We start from the raw sequence: 17,402 nt of genomic DNA on the forward strand, positions 1-17,402 counted from the left end.
TGTTGTCCCCTGGTTCTGGTGTGTACTCTGAATGAGTGGTGAGTAACTATCAGCTTGTCACTTAGGATAAAGGCACTTCCATGCCTTCAGCCCCCACTCCTCACCCAAGGCTGTCTCCTTTTCATACTAGAATCTGCTGGGTTTGAACTCTCCTCACGTGGAAGCTGTGCATTTCTGATCCCTCTTGTCAGTCTTCACTGGATACTTTCAAACTCTGATCCATCCTTTCGAGAAGACCAGAATCTCCTTTCAAGAGATACGTGCAGCACAGAAACGTGGGAATGCTTTCTTGTTTGTGTTCTCTTCTCCTACTAATTCCTGACCTTCTACTTGCCTTTTGTGACCTCTCCTAAGCAGTGGGTGATAATTTCACAACACTGTCCATACAAACCCCCAAGACACCTATTGTGATTGGAAACATTTGATTTATAGACATCAGCCTGTGTACACATTCACTGCTCCTTGTGTCTATACCAGAATTGCATTTCATTTGCCCAGCCTTCAGTACTGTGGGATCCTTCTGTGACAAAGTGCAGTTAGCTTTAATTCCTGCAGTGTGATTCATATTGGTGTCACCAGCAAACGTGCCGCCTCGCTATTTGCTCCCTTTTCAAGATCCTTTGCGAACATGGGAAGCAGCTGAGACGCCGTCATTTGTCTCTGGGGAGCCCTGCTTGCAGTCTTCTCCAGTTGTGAAAACTGTTCTCATCCTCTTTCCTTGCTGTCTTCCAATTAGGTATTGATTCATGAGAGGACCTTCCCTCCTACTCCATGATGCCTTGAAGAAATTGGAAGTCTTCAGTGAGGGATTTTATAAAAAAACCCCTCTTTGAACATCTAAATGGACAATGTTGATGTTTGTGATTTTGATTGACTTGGGCTATATTTAAAAATTCATAAAAGCTTTCCATAGTTTCAGTACCATGTACCTCTTGAATCTATCAAAGAACAACAGATCTGCCCAACAAATTTCTTTCTGTAATACACAAGGCTAATTATTCCCTATTGGACTATAGTTACCCACAAGTTTGTTAAAACTAGGCTTTATTATGGTTTTTCCCAAATGACCTGGAGTGGAAATCAGCCTTGCTGGTCTGTTTTCTCCCAAGAATCCCTTCCCTGGAGCCAAATGATATCGTGTTCGTCACCTTCCTTTCCTCTAGTGCCAGTCTTGTTTAAATTATAGGCTACCTACCGCAGCTAGTAGCTCCATGCTTGATTTCCTTTGGATGCATACTGCCAGGCCCAATGGATTTATAACTGTTCTTGGTGTTGATTTGTTTAAAAGCCTCTTTTACTGCAACCTCAGTTAGAGACAGTGCTTCTATCTTGCTCCTGTGAGGAAAGGCTCCTGTGTGGCAACCTCCTTCAGTTTCCCTGTAGTGAGCAATAATGCAGAGAATCCATTTAGTTTTTCTGCTGTGGTCTTTTCTTCTTCGAGCACTACTTTTAGACCTCCATCATCTATTTGCCTTAGGGGATCTTTGGCAGGTTTCCTCTATCTTATGTATTCCATTATTAGCTTTGATGGCTTTAGCAAGTTTTTCTTTAAATCTCTTTTGGTCTGCCTAATTATGGTTTGTGTTAACTGGCTGACGTTTATGCTCTTTTCCTTTTTCATTCTTTAGCTGTGTTCACATTTAAAACGGTGTTTCTCCTTTCTCATTTCTAAAAGCTTTATTTACTGTGCTGTTTACCCTTATTGGTCTTTTTGTTGTCCTTTTAAGATCTTTTTTGATAGGTGTTACACATCTCTCCAAGTCTGTATTGTGGTAGGACCCTTCTTGTTGATGGGAAGGAAATCCAGAAGAAGAATAGTGTAGCAAGAAGATGATGTCATCCCAGGAATGAGAGATCTCCTCTTTGGGGTAGAAGGAGGATGCTGTATATAGATGAGTAGAGAAGGGAGAAGAGGGTGGAGGCACATGAAACAGCAGCAGATTTAAATGGACAGAACAGGAAGAGGAGATAAGGAACAGTAAAAGAGGTCTGAGGGAAAATAATAACAAAACAGAGCAAATCTATAGATGTGGGAAAGGAGACATAAATCAACCTACTAGGTAGTCTCTATGTGTTGAAGTTATTTTTTTTTAAGAAATATGTACTGAGAGAATCTTTACTCATTTTCCTGGTTCTTCATTCCTCTTGCTGTTGCTGTTGTAATTAATTACTGCTTCTTCCCTCCACTTAGTTTTTTTCCTTCACCTCTGCTTTTCATTCCTCCATTTGCTTGGATGTGTTCCTTCAGGGTCAATCTGTCTTGATTCCCTTTGCTGAGGCCTGTTCTGTCAAATACACTTTTCCTATGCTGGCCCAGGAGATGTTTTTGTACTCAGTGTGTTACTAGTTTTGTGCTTGTACCCCACTCTGTCCCCTTCCCAAGACTTGCCCTGATTTGACATTGTGTGGCAGCACTCTCAGTCTCCAGCCCAGAGACCAAGTTTTCTGGATACAGAAATCCTGCCAGGTCCTGGCTGAAAGCAGCAGTGTAGGGAAGGATGCTGCTCTCTGAGGAAATGGTGCATCTCCAGGTGCATAAGCAGATATACAAGGGCTAAATAAGAAGCAAATAGACCACAAGTAAAAAAAGTGGCTAAATATACAGAGATCTAAGTATTTGAGGCATATTATTCTAAGGCATCTCCAGAAGCCCCAAGCAGTTTGTCTTACTGTATTGGCAGGTGGGCAGAGAGGAATTATTTGTTAATTATTTAAGGAACTACCCTATTGAGTGAATGCACAGGCCAGAAGGTCAGTCTCCACAGACTCCAACTGCGGTCAGTGTTAATGTCTAAAGCCAGGGAAAGGGAGGTGAGGGCTGTGGGCTGACCTCTGTGTCCGCTATACTGACCTTTTCAAGGTTTGTCAAGCTGCCATGTTTCCTGTTGCTCCTGGAAAGCATCTGCAAGCACTGCCCACGTTTGTGACAGAGCCTGGAAACACACCAGGCTCGCTTGTAACCAGCAAAGGAACTGTATAAAAGTGACTCTTTCTTAGTCACCAGTTCTCCTTCCCAAGCCATGTCTGGTGACTTCAATAACTTACAAAAACTGCCCCAGCCTGGAATGTGACATAAACTGCTGTGTTATTTTGTTCGTTCTGAAAGCTCACTCAGCGGAGGAGAGTAAGTCCCGTTGCTTTTTGGGCATCTTCCGTAGAACAGTTTAATGTGGCCCAACATCGATATCTGTGAAATCAATACAAGGGTAGGAGGCCAAGGAAAGTGATTGTTTGTGTCATCCAGAGAATAATTTGCTGTAGAGAACCTTTATTGATGATAATGATTCCTAAAGCAGAGGAGATCCCATCGGTTTCCCAGGGCTCCTGCTGAGGCAGGAGTGGCCTCATTTCCTTGTAAAATGAGCACTTTTCATATGGAAATCACAGAAAATCAGTGAAGCCTCTGCCTGCACCCAGTCACTTTGAAGAGCAGAACATGCACTTAGGAAAACATCAGAGGGGATCACAGGAGACTTTTCCGAACTGAAGTGGGATTTGGATAATGCTGGTATTTGTGGTTGGAAAGTATCAGTGGTATTTTATTTCTCTGATTTATAGCTAATAGGGTTTTGCCTTTCCATGGAGAGGAAGTGTTACGTAAAAAGGTTTGCCTCTATTGTTTATTTTTCATTTATGTCACTTACTGCTGTCGTAGAAGTCAAAAGGGAAGGAAATCATCTGGAGAAGTGATGTCCCATCTCAGTGGGCTTGCTTCTGGCTGGAGCCAGATCGGTGCCATGGGTTTTCAGAAGGGCATGTGTGTGCTGAGCTGGGGAACAGGGAAATAGGAGGGTTTGGAAAAGCACGTTGGAAAATTATATTGAAATTGTGAGAGACTGGGGGCTTGTGGGAAGCAGAAATGGAAAAAACATTGTGTTCTACTTTGTTATTTATACTCCACCCTTTCCTGCTTGGCTTTCACTATTGACATTATTGTTTCCTCTGTCAATGAGCAAACAGTGTTCTTAACTGGTCAAGAGTCAGTTAGCAGGAGTGTTTGCCTAAACTCTCCTGAAAATTCCCCTCTGGGTCCAGTCCTGTATTTGCTGCTACCTCCCACAGTGCAGAGACTCCAAGCAGCCTCAGTCATTGCTATGTGCATTTGCAAAATGAAACACCCCCCTCCCCGCCTGTGCAAGGAGAATAAATAGGTCAGGGAGTGTGATGCAGAAGAGAGCATCTTAAGAACCCAAACCCACTTCTGCCTTTGCTGTGTCACCCCCACCACCAGCAGAAGCACGCAGATGAAAGAAGCTTTATTAGTGATGTTTTAATAAGTGAGACCAGCAGAATTAATAATAAATTCTACTTAAAGGGAAACAGTCCAAAATTAAAATATTCAAACATATGCATCTTACTGTTAAAACCGTATCTCATTAGAACTGAAGTGCTTGTGCATATGCAATGTACTGCTCACTGTTCACTCAGTCTGCTCTGTTTCAGCAGAGGCTGTAGCAGAGCCAGCAACTCATTTCATGTAGCTCTGAGAGAGCAGCAGTTTTGAGTGCCGTGTCTCTGCCTATAATGCTGGCGCTGATGTAATGAAACCCTCTTTGTATAAGAATTAATATTCCAGTAATGCCCAGAGGTTGTAAGTGTGTAGTTAATAGCTCCCAAGGCCAGTGGAAATTAACACAGCCATAGCAGTCACACATTACTTGCTGCTGGTGCAGTATATCTTTGTGAAAACTAATATAGAAAATCATTCTCTTAAGAATAGCATCAATTAACTGATTTAATTCAGCGATTAGTCACAAAATGTCTTATTCCTGTAGTGCTCCCAGTAAGTAATTTGGAAATACCTGACGATTAGGAAGCCAAATGCAAGGTGTTTTTTTAATTTCAGCAGACGAACTGTGGCTGTGATGGGTGGAACTCCGTAAGGCAGCTGTGGGCAAAGCTTTGGAAGCTCTTACAAGTAGGCCTTAGCAAATGCTTGATACCACTGGCTGCTGATAACCAAAAGGATTTGCCACTGCAATTCTTCAGCACCGTTTTACAATGAAATCCCTGACAAAGGGTTTCTGCAGCTCTGGGTGCATTCTTCCCATGGGAGAGGTGTGCACCCACTGTAGGGGCTGTGTGTGATCCTGTCTCGCTGTGATTGAACTTCCATGCTCACTGAAGTTAAACAGCAGAGACAGACAAGGCAAAGCAACAAGACTTGGGAATTTCCTAATCCTTGCTTTCCCTACCTGAGGTAGCAGGGTTAGAGATGCTGAGTGTTGAAAAGCGAACAGCTGGCAGGAATCTGCTTGTGAGCAAGGAACACCTCTTTTGTCTGCTTTTACATGAACAGATTTATTCATCCTTATTTCCTGTTACCTCAGAGAGCCCCCATTTATGTGCTGGAAAGGATTCCCCCGTTAAACAGAGGACTGACTTCTCTGGATTCTTGCAGGGGAAATGTTTCCATGGTGTACGTGCTCCTGTGATTTCTTTCTCTCTTTAACCTTGAAACAGTATTTCCTCTAGCTGTGCAAGGTGTACCTTGCTTTCTGTGCTCTCAATTAAGTAAATAAGCATATGCTTGCTCTTCTTCATTTGTCTCTGTGCTCTCATTATTAATTCCAAATGTTGAGTTTCAGTCTACACGTGGCAGGGGAGATGAAGGGGAGGGAGGGGGTGGCTGTGCAGCCAGATATCCTCGGTGATGTATTGTAATGCCAGAGTGTTAGGACTTGCCACGTAGGGGTGAGAGTGCCCTTAGCCCTCACCTCCCGGCCATACCGTGCTCGGTGCTAAGCAGTGCATACGTGCTGGCTCTGTACTGGAGTATGCCATGCATCCCCTCTAGTGGCTGATGCATATGGAAAAGATACCTTCTTTTTGGGTATCTGCATCTGGCATGTTTAAATCAAGATTTTCATAAGGTGCTTCATGACACTCAAGTTTTAGCAGGGACCTTGTTATTAGAAAGTACCACACGCTTTCCCTCTAAATATTAGGGTTTTTTTTGGTTTGTTGGTTTTGTTGTGTTTTTTTGGTCTTTCAGTTTAATAATTCAGATTTTGAAATACAACAGCATCTGGCCACAGGGAGTGTTGAAGTGTTGGTGCTAGAAGTGCCTGTGGTGACAGCAGCCAGGAGAAGTTGAATTGCTGCCACGTATTTATGTCTGCCCGGGGCACTCGGTGTACCCGTGCGTGGGACAAGCTTGGGGTTATAACATGAGTTGTGTTGACAGAAGTGCACAGGAGGTGACAAGGTGCTCAAATTACGAGCAAGCTTTTCAGAGAAAGGGACCATGAGAAGAAGGTGGGCCCAGGGGAGGGTGGGGTAAGCTGGCTGCTAACACTGTGCTGCTTCTCTTCCTCTCCGCAGCTCAGGAGTGAAGACCCTGCCCCACAACGCCAAGGTGCACTACAACTACGCCAATTTTCTGAAGGACCAGGGCCGTAACATTGAGGCGATCTACCACTACAAAACCGCTCTCAAGTAAGTCCCTTGAGGGCCTGCTGGGGCTCTGGCTGTGCGGTGCAGCCTGCTGTTAACCCATCCCGGTCCTGACAGGCATGGGGCACGTTGCCTGCTCCTCAGCCTCAGCTCTGGGGACTTTCAGAACCTGGGAAGGTTCTCTGGCTCGGTGTTTGTGTGTAATTAAATGAGGTAACCTGGCTTCCTTCCAGCTCCACGTGTGTGTGTGTCTGTGTGTGTGTGTGTGTGCACTTCAATATATGAGATAGAAATGTTACCATAGCTACACATTGAGCAATGAGGTGTCATTTACACAGCTGAAGGTATGCTGGTAAGCAGGAGGTAGTTGTCCTAAATGCATTTTCAGATTCCTGGGCCATTTATCTTAGTAAATTGTTAATGGTGCATGCCTGGAAAATGTCAGCGTGGTAGCCGTCTGAAGTGCAGTAACAATAATAGTGCTCACTACTTGTACTGAGGCTTCTGTCCACAGAGCTTTGCATGAACACTAAACTAATTGATCCTGAAAATGCTCCTATACAGTCACAGGGCAAATATCATTGCTGTGGTTCTGTACAGGGGGAAGCTGAAGCAGGAGGATGAATTGCCTTGCCTATAGATGAATGGTAAATCAAGGACCAGGGCTGGGCTTGTAGTATGGGACATACCCTGTGGTATCTCTGAAGGACCCTTCCTTCACTCACAGTTGGGGTCAGTCCCTGCAAGCAGCTTCCCTACTCTTCCCATTCCTGCCAGTGCTGTTGGTGCAGCTCAGCTGGGGCCTCAGCTGCTCTCTGCTGCCCGGGCAGCACTCACTGCACCAAACAGGTCACCCCAGTTCCCCAAACCCCTCTACTTTACTCCTTGGGGCTTGGGAGAAGGGACAGTCCCTCTGGGGAATTGGGTGGTGGCAAGTAAAATAGTGTGCAGATAATGTTTTCAGGAGTAGAAACGTATTTGTGGAGGACAGACAAGGTGAGGAGCGGCTCTAATGGACAGCAAGGGCAAAGCACAGCTCCAATAGGGCACGTCAGGAGGTGCAGGAAAGGTTCTTTCCTGACACATGGTGTGACAGAAAACTCCAGAAATTGCATGTATGTTTTGTCTTTTGGCAAAAAGATAGGGTTATGATAAAGGCTTTCTGAGGGCTCCTTAACGACCCAGGTTAAGCTGGGAGGACTGGAGTTCATTGCCACTGATCAGGGCTTGAACCTGGGTGAAGGTGATTTTTAGCTTTTTTGAGCAGCATCCTGTTCTGTTTTACCATGCTGGGCATTTAGGAAGTCATTTAGAAAAAACCTATTTTTTTAATGTTTCCAGGAATGGAAAATCCAGCACAACCATCAATAAACTGTGCTGAAGGTTAATTACCTTGGCTGTTGAAAATGTCCTCCTTTATTTTTAGACTGATTTGTGTAACACCAGCTTCCAGTCATTGAATTTGTTTACACCTTTCAATGCCACACTGAATATCCCATTACTGAAAGCCTTTTTTCCATAGAATGTTCCCTTAACATCCCTTAACCTGGTGCTGGTGTTTTCAGTGTTATGTGAGGTTCTGCAGTCCTCCAGTCCTTCCTCTAGCTAGTCGTTCACCTTTCTCCAAGATACCAGAAAAGCCCATTTCAAGTTAAAAAGAAAGAGAGACTAACAAAATTTATCCAAGCTCTGTAATGAATGTGCTAGTACACAGAGTAATGTAGCTGCTCCTGCCAACATTGCCTCTGCTTGTGTAAATGGGATTTGCCGACAAAAGATTTTGATCTACTCTAACTCAGCAGCACCCATTTATTGTAATTATAATGCTGTTTTCTGCTCTGCAGTATTTCAATTATGAAAGAGTCTGGTTTGAGAACTGGTTGCAAACATTTTCTCAACTGTATTACAGAGCACAGTTTGTGTTGATGGTATTGTTTATAGAGCATCTGAAGCCTGGGCAGGGTTTGTAGCCACACAGAACCAACTGTGCTTTTGCCTAGGTGCTCAGTGTCTCAGTGGCACCAGTACTAGTGCTTCACTTGCTTTAGTAATTTCAGGGTTAGTTGGCACTTTTGATAAGCAAAGCTCTGCCTCCACCTGGCACGTTCACTTTCTTACCCTATAGTGCAGACCAGGAGTTTAGAGTCCCCTGCTGGCTCCATCACTGGGAAGCTGCACTGCTTGTTCCCATCACCTTGTATCTCTGCACTTACACTTTTACTTTTTCTGACCCCTTCTTCTCACCTCTGTCGCAGGGAAATTATTTGGGGCCTGTGTAATAAGCAATAGAATTGGTAAGTAAAGAGTGTAGCGAGTTCTCCTGTTGAGAATTACATTCCAATGTTTTCCCCTCAGACAGACATGTCTGAAATGCCTGAAGTTGTGTGTGAGCCTTGCAGCCTCCACTGGGTGCCTACACTGTGTTGAAGCGCTGGAGAAGGTGCTGGGTGTGGGACAGGCAGCATGATGATGGATATAGTGGAAGACCTTAGACAGGTATCACAGAGAACAGATGTCATGTCCAACCTGTTTATCCATCCTCACAGGCACCAGCTCTTCAATTGCTGCTCTGATTGTAGAACAATTTGTATAGTTAGAGAGCAGGAAATTGTAGCTGTAATACCCTGACCAGATTTTGATGATTTAGGATATTTTGGCTTGACCAGGGAAGCTGAATTACCATGCTGTAAATTTCCTCATCAGGGAGTAGGCAGACCAGCAGCTATTTGCACAACAAGCTTCCATGATTTCCTCCCTCACTGAGTGTCTGCTCTCCAAGCGAGTCCAGGTGGTTACATACTCCCCAGGTTACAGAAAACCCAAGCCACTCGAGAGGCTTCACAGTCTAGTGGCAGCACCATCAGAAGTACAGAAGATAAAACTATTATATCTGCCTAGTGCTCAGTGAGCAGATCAAAACGGAATTAATGAGGAAATGGAGTCGATAAGGACACGGGCTGTTGCCGCCCGGGAGCTCCTGGGAGGTAGGAAAGGGAGAGCAGTATCGCCTCATACTGGCTCCGTCTGAGGCACGTGGGTGATGGCTCATCTACTGCTCCAGCTTGCTTCTAAAGCTTGTGCCAAATTATAGTGCAGGTCTGCTTGATCTCTGGTGAATGAGTTTATTGTTTGCTAAATAAAAGTGATCTTGTCAGTGGGTACCCTGCTGCTGAACCGAACGCAATTACCATTCTGCCAGCATAAGGATGCGCTTCCATGCACTCCTGCTCTGCCAGGAGTGCTGGTTGCCATGTGGCTGTTAAGCAAAGCAACCCATTGCTCCCGTGAATTTGTAGCTATATCTGTGGGAAAAGATGTTGAAGTGGGCACAGGCTACCTGATGAAATAATGGCAATTGATACTAAATCCTGGGAAAGTTGATCCCCAGTGCTTTAATTGCTTGCTCCCATTCCTGCTTTCAAAGGCAGGTGGGATCCTCTGCTGGCACATGTTGGTGTAACTCTGTTAGCTTCAGGGCAGAGAAGTGGTGGAGAAGAAGCATGTGTTTTCCCTAACAGTGAAACTGCAGGGCAGGTTTCCAAGGCAAACTTGGCAATCAGTCCCAACAACCACCCATTTATGCCATTGCAGGTGGCCCATCAGAAAACTCATTCCTCACCCCAACCCAGGGGCCAGTGACACAACACCCTCACCTAGCCAGACTTAGGTAATTAGTGCAATCTAGTTATGCTGTCCAAGAGTGGGGGAAATGAAAACTGAAATGAAATGCAAAAATAGAGAATGACATTTGATTTAGAGATAGGAAGAATGAAAAGGAAAAATTCTGTGTACCTAGGAAAAGCTCCTCTTATACATGTAGTTCCTAAAAGGGAGCCCTTCAGAGATGCAAGAGGAGTTGCCCATAAAACAGATCTGATGAACAGCTGGCATTCTGCAATTGGAGAGTGAGTTATAAACCTTTCAGCTTACCTACAGTAAAACAAGAAAAACACAGTGCAGGATTAGACTGCTTCACTGGTTTGCCTGACATAAGGTAGTGACCCCAGGAGATAGTTGTTGTTTTTTTTCCTGCAGTAAGTAAAGGCCAGAAATACTCTGTCTGAGATGTGTATTGACCATGGCTACTCTGAAAGCTGCCCTCAACATTCTTACTGCTGCTTCTGCTGCAGGTTTGCAGCTGCTGTTAGGAATTTCAGGGAACCTCTGCTCCTGGAGATCAAACAGTGATGATCTTACCTGAAATAAAACTTGTCTTGCCACTCTCCCATTTATGAATGGGAATACAAGATCATGCAACCTCACGCAAATAGGAAGAACAACTCTGATGTGCTAATGAAGACATTTTTGCTGTCGTTGATAGTAACCAAGCTTTTGTCCTGCTTCTCCCCAACCTCGGTGTTACTGTTGAGATTGTTTTATCTCTCCTCAGGAACGCACATGCAGAGAGAGAAAAACAGCAGAGCCTTAAAACCCATGTGATAAACATTCATTATCAATCAAATCAATCTCCTTTTAACAATAGAGAGGGGGAAAATAATTCACCTTCCCTCCTACAACTGCACCCATTCAACATTTTAATTCCCAAAGCAGTTCTGTCTTACCATCCTTCTCCATGTTTGTTGCCAGGGCTGTGCTTCCCATGGATGGCAGATCGATGTGAGCAACAGCAGGTGGGGACGATGGAGGTTGCTGAGTTTCTTGCAGGAGTTGGATGAATAAACATGCTAATAATAGTTCTGTGCTATCCAAGCTACATTTCTGTGTCTGGAAAAAGGTCAACACCTAAAAATTCACATTTGCTCTTCTGAACATTCAGATTTGCCCTTAATTAAAACATGACCATAGAGTGTTGTGTTTAGGTTAATAGTGGGGGAGAAAGAGTTATCATTGTGTGAAGGCAAATACCAAGTGGTTGAATCATAACTGAATTGTTTCTTCTTAACTGATTTTTTTTCTTGATGAAAGTCACAGAAATCAAGTGGGATTGGGGAACTAAAAAAGCAAAAGTACCATGAAGAAAGATACACAGACAGTAAAGCTGGAGGCGGGAGAGAGGGAGAGAGACACTCAGGCTGGCCCTGCAAGCTTTAGGCACGTTGGGGTAATGCAGGGCTGCTCTCTGGGGTGCTGCTCTTTCCCAAGGGAGGCACAGGCAAGTGTGTGACCTGACCCTTATCATCAGTGTAATACCTGACAGTACAGAGTCCTGCAGGAGGTGTCTGTATGTGTAATACTGTGAGTTTATGTACATAAATGCACTGGTGTGTGTACCTGAGAGTGCACACACTTCTGCAGTGTGCCTGGGTATGTGTACACATCCCCAACAAGTTCATAGCCACAAGCTCCTTTTAGGCTTTCCCTGCCAAACACTGCCGGCCAAACAGAGCAGGAAGGGGACCAGCATGCTATGCAGAAATCTTAGTTCTCCCTCGTGGTGTCTGCCAGAGAAGAGAGCCTTTGCATAGCGAGTAGGAACCCTTGGGCTGGCTTTCTTTGCAGCACAAGGAGCTCTCCCGCTGCTCAGCCTTGAGAGAGGGGAGAGAGTGGGCCAAGAGGCAGAGGAACCCGTAGGAAAACACCTGGGGCTACAACATGTGTGGTCTGGCTCTTGCAGAGCTTGCAAATAACGTATCTTAGAGCATTGCTCAAAGCAATGTAAACTGGGAATGCTGGTTTGTGGCATCAAAAAGCATCATGAAATGATGGTTAAGTATCTTTGGTACTCAAACATAGGCTAGATGGAGGAGAAGGGAGGAGAAAACAGTGTGAGTAGCTTATCTGTATCCCTCACTGAGGGAATAAAATTGGTTCATGGCATCACTGGAATGGGTAGAAAAGGAACAAGCGAGGCTGCTCTTTCTCCTCACTCCACTTAAGAAATAAAGCCTTAATGCTGTAAGGGAGACTCAGGTTTCTTTCTAAGCTTTCCCACATACCTTCCTGCTGGGTTTTTATATATCTTAAATCAACAGTATCTGAGGTTGTTTAAATTCAGTTAAATTGCACTCTCCATGCAGTAAAAAAACCTGTGTTCTTACAGCCCTTTATGTGTGTGTGTCTGTGTGTGTGCCTTGAAAATGCCTCTCAGCATGGACTGCAGGTGGCCTTGGATACCATCTGTGATTTATTTCTGGGAAGAATTAAAATACCAGCACCATTTGTTAGCCTGTTTTTACAGTGAGTAAAAAAATGTGCAGCGCTGCTTTGCTGTGACTGCCAGGGCTGCAGTTTGCTTCTGAAACCCTGAGTGCCCTTCTGACACTTAATGTTACTTAGGTCAGGCCCTTGGAGCAAGCCCTCTGGTTAGGCATTTGATGCAACATCTTCATGGAGACCTCACGTAATACCCTGTGTTGGTGGATGTTACAGGCTCGAGGCAGGTCACGTCCAAGCAGTCGGAAGCATCTTTGTGCGGTGTTCTTCTGAGTCGCGCTGTGACAGTCGGCTTAAGGGGTAATTGGTGCTCTTGTGTAGGTGCATGGTGGCTGTCCTGAAGCTGGACAGAATTGTTGAATAATTTAATAGTAATTGATGGCTGAAAAGGCTGCCTGATAATTTGAGGCTTAATGGCCTTTACAACACATTGCATGGGGCGATGGCCAAATTACTTCAGCCGGTGTAATTTGTTATTGAACCTGTTTTCTATAAAAGTGCTAATCCCTGCCTGGTTTGGGGTATGCTCCACCTCTGCTCAGTTTTTCTGCTTTTTAGTGATCAAATAACAGTCAGTCAAGGCACAGGCCTTTATTTACTCAAAAGCTGAACTGGTATAAGTACAACCATGAGCCCTGATGCAGAGGCAGTATGTGTACAGTGTAACTGCACTGACAGTGATGGAAGCTGGATGTGCCTGCTGAGATGGACAGATGTTTATAACTCAGCCCTGGACCCTGGTAGTTACAGGTAGGGTCCATTCCTACGCTGTGAGGTCTGTTGTGGGTGCAGGTCCTTCTACACTGCCCTTCAGAGACTTGCTGGCTTTTCAAACGTATCTTCTTAGAGAAAAGCCCCCATCAGCTATGAGAACAGTGGCTCTATAGCCTTCCTTGGGCACTGCATCATCAGTCTGCCTACTTACATATTGGGAACTGATACAAAAAATCTGGTGAATGGAGAATGCTTCCCTAATGAAAAGCTGTTTTCTTATTAGGACAAGGCATCTATTTTGATTTTTATGTGGGCTATGCAGAGAGAAACACAGCTGTATTTTGCACGTGTTCAAGTCTTACCTTCCACTTTTAGCTAATGATAACTTCAAATCCAAGGATTAGTTACTCGTTCCCACAGCCATTCCTTTTTTCTTAGCCTGCTTTCCTTGTCTTCATGAAAACTTTGCTCGAAAAATCACCAGGTAGGACTGATAATTGTTGTGCTAAGTCATGAGAGATGATTTCTCTGGTCCTTAGCAAGGCTTAGCTGAAAAGTTGATTCCCTACAAATGACTGTCGAGGATAACCTTGAGACTTTCTGTGAAAGCTTCACAGGAGTGGTTGAGGCACTCTGCTTATCCCCAGGCTTTCCTTTGAGGAATTTGGGCAGTGCTGGAGTGGGGCTGCTCTGATTTACACCGAAGTCTGAGGCAACCCCCAGACATCTTGGAGACAGCCGTGATCACGGGTGGCAGAATGGGGCTGTGCAGCTTCCTCCGGCGCCTGTGAGCCTCGGGAGATGGTAGGTGTGATTTCTCCCCCACCTGCTTAGGTGAGAGCGTGTTGTTATTTTATCCCCTCGTGTAATGTTTGATTGAAGAACTCACAAGATGGTCTCTTGTTTGCTGTGGGGTCCCTCAAGACCCCGTGAGCTCTGTGGAGGCGCCTGCACTGTTCACACTGTCTGTAAGTCAGGCATGTTGTGAATTATTAGTCCTTTGTTGGACTTGAGTGGTTTCTGGGATTTTCAGGACTTATGTGGATCCTGTGTAAATTCTTTATGCGAGAGAGTAGCAGACAGCCCAGTTTGATAACCTCATGTTGCCTCGACACTGCAGGGAACATGTGAGTTTAGCATGAAAGGTTTTATTTATTTATATTCAGGTGTGACATTGTTTGACTTAAAATCCTGTTTTTCTCCTCAACTCTATCTCTTAGGCTTCTATCCCTGCCCAAGTTTGAAAATCTAATGAAAATTCATTAACTGTAATATTGTAAGATGCTACATGTTGGTTATTTAAATTTCATGCTCCTGGACATTGTTGTGGGTTGTTGTTTTTTTCTCTTAATGGGCATCAAGCTCAAAGAATTCATGAGACTTTTGTCAATTTACGGATTAAATCTATTCAGCTTCTCTGGTTTTTTATTTGACTTTCTGTCCTGGAGAGGTTTCCCTTGAGATCAGGGTACAGCACGGCTGCCATTCCCTGTGCCTCGGAGGCTCACTGTGGTGGAAGGGTTTGCAGGTGGCAGGGCACCTGTGGGCTGCTGTTCCTGCCAGCTGGGCTGCTGGATGGGGAGAGAAGCCATACAGCCAGGACCTTTCTTCCTTCCACTGATATCTGGCTGCGATTCAGCACTTGCTATTTGTACCAAATTGCCCTCTGGAGATCCCAGGTTAGATCAAGATCCTGCTGTGCCAGCCACTGACTCTAGCTGGAGGTTGTCATTGCCACAGGGGGCTTGTGCTGTGAGGAGAGGCAATTGGACAGGGCAGGGAGGGTTTATTGTTGTTACTTGGGTGACAGGATATGGAGCTCCTGAGAGCTAGAATTCTCCTTGGCCACAGGGGAAATGTGACAGAGATGAGCACTGTTTCTCAGTATCCACACTGCAGGTACTCAGTGCCATAACGTGGGTGACTTCTGTCTGTGGGAAGGTAGAAGACATTTGAGATGGGCTGGGATACCCAAAGCATTGGTGTGGGATCCTCCCCCACACCCTTCAGCACCAGCAGGGGAAAGATACCCTGTATGGGTGTCTCTGAAAGACTTGTAGACACTGTTTGATCAGGCATGCCCCCATGCTGACTTCTTGAGCAGGACCTCCATCAGGACCTCAGCTGGCCCATGTAACAGCTATGAGGATCCTAACAGGGCACACAGAGCTCCTCAGGGATGCTCTGACAGCCCCCAGCATCAAACCTGAGATGGGATCACTCCCTGTCTTATTCCTAGCCTTGTGTCAGACCCTGAGCTGGATCTCTTCCCAGCTGAGAGTATGGAAATGGTGTGATGTAATGCCCTACTCTGGGCTGTGCTGTGTGCAGCCAGGAGTCTGACTGCTTTGTCACGCTTCCACTGAAGAAGATTATGCCTGAGGCTTTCAAAGGAACCTAAAAGCATTAGATCTCTCACTTGCCTGACTTTCAACAGGATTTCCAGGTGCTTTTTTTTTAAATACAAAAAATCCCAGCCTGCCACAAACCATCTGCCAAGCTGAAGGGTGTTACCTTTTAGGAAATATTGATGCAACTACTAAAACTCGTCAAGAGAAAACCAGATGCTTCTTCATATTGCAGGATCACCTCTCCCTCTGTAAAAGGAATTCAAATGTTGCAAATTGAAGATCTTTTTGAGAGAGACATAGGATCTGCCTCCATGACCTACACATGTCCACGCAGCTCTTGGAAGGTACCACAGTATCACGAGGCCATGACCCGAGTTGTTGCTGGTGCAGGATTGCATCCCTGAAGGATGACTGGTCTCTGAATTACATCAAATCAAGTTTTAATTCAACCTGACATAGAGCTTTATTGAGAACCTACATAAATACATGAAAATTGAGTGTGATGTAATATTAAAATTGGAAAATAGGCTTGAAATAGTATACTGGAGTAAATTTAAAATGGGCAATATTAAAACTTGGCACAGATAGAAACATTATTCATGTAACATTCTTACTTTTGTTGGCAAAACGATGCCAATAATTGCAGTATGTGTTGGAATGGGGCAAAACGTGCCTTAAAAACAAGTTGCCATGCTGCCAGCAAGTAATTGGGTTTGGGTAATTAAGGCCTGACTCCATGTGCTTCATCTGGCTGAAACGAGCCTTGTGGATGCTGAATGTTGCAGTAGGGATGCACAGGCACAGGGAGAGGCAAAGAGTGGGTATCAGGGAGGTGTCCTGGATACCTGGACTGGTGAGAGGAGGTCTGTCCCGGGGGTCTTCAGCTTGTCCTCTCCTCTTTGACACAGAGAGGTAACACAACGTGTTTTGTCAGGGCAGTGCAGAGGGGTAATCTATCAGAATGTTTCAAAGGTGGAGAAGTCCCTGCGAGTGCTTAGTTTAAATGCATTATTTAATCAAAAGATACATAAAAAAACCTCCAGGCACACTGGATGTCCCCAGCTGAATCAGTTGCTGATTTTAATTTCTAGGAGAAATTAATGTGCTTGGAGTCCCTTTGAATATTATGCAAGATAATGCGGGAAGGTTTTTTCTTTCTGCTCCTGCTGCCGTGGCATGGCTGGGAGGTTAATGATGGCTGTTGTTGCTTACAGTTTTTATAATGACTTTAAGAACTCATATTTTATAAGTCAATGGGCATGTGCTTTCGACAAGTTTATCATCAGCACTTGGGTGGTGGTGAAGGGCTGGGCACTGGGCTGAGGTATCAGGGAGAGCCACCCTCATGCATGACATCTGGGAAGCTGGGCTGCTTTCAATAACCTCTCTTATCATGCAGTGGCTGCAGGGGGCTGCCCAGACCCCTGAAAGACATTATTACAGCCTTTTCCATGCTGCCCATGGTAGTTTCCCAGGCTAATTGCATGTTAGTCTGGCCCCATCCCCTGCTGCTCACTGCCCACACAGCGATGGCTGGGCAGGAACCACGGAACGCTCTTAAGAGCAAGTGGGGAGTTGTCAGGCTAATGCCTTTCTCCCCCTGGATACCTCTGGCACCAGCCCAAGGGCCGTTTAAAGGCAGGACTGCAAGCAGAGCTTGCCAGTTGTTTAAGTGGTCTCTCTCGATCTGAATTAAAAGAATTAAAATTCTTGGTGGATTATAGGTTGCAGTCATGACAACAAATTCCCTCCCTTTCTCTTCTTTCTGGAATTGGCTTGTAGTTCAGATATGGTGCCAAACAAAGTCCCTCTTTTTTTTTTTTAAAC

The 17,402-nt window shown here is 45.0% G+C and overlaps 1 protein-coding gene across 2 annotated transcripts in view; it reads left to right on the top strand.

Moving 5' to 3' along the window:
* TMTC1 (transmembrane O-mannosyltransferase targeting cadherins 1) overlaps positions 1-17,402 on the top strand; it is a 143,607-nt gene that overhangs the window by 98,496 nt on the left and 27,709 nt on the right. For both annotated transcript variants that reach the window (XM_050325442.1, XM_050325443.1), the window contains exon 11: positions 6,325-6,438. In XM_050325442.1, the coding sequence (XP_050181399.1) occupies positions 6,325-6,438 (114 nt within the window). The remainder of the gene's footprint in view (positions 1-6,324; positions 6,439-17,402) is intronic.

The sequence above is a fragment of the Myiozetetes cayanensis genome, unplaced genomic scaffold (assembly GCF_022539395.1).
Source record: "Myiozetetes cayanensis isolate MyiCay16 unplaced genomic scaffold, myiCay2020 scf3, whole genome shotgun sequence".
In the NCBI taxonomy this organism is placed as follows: Eukaryota; Metazoa; Chordata; class Aves; order Passeriformes; family Tyrannidae; genus Myiozetetes; species Myiozetetes cayanensis.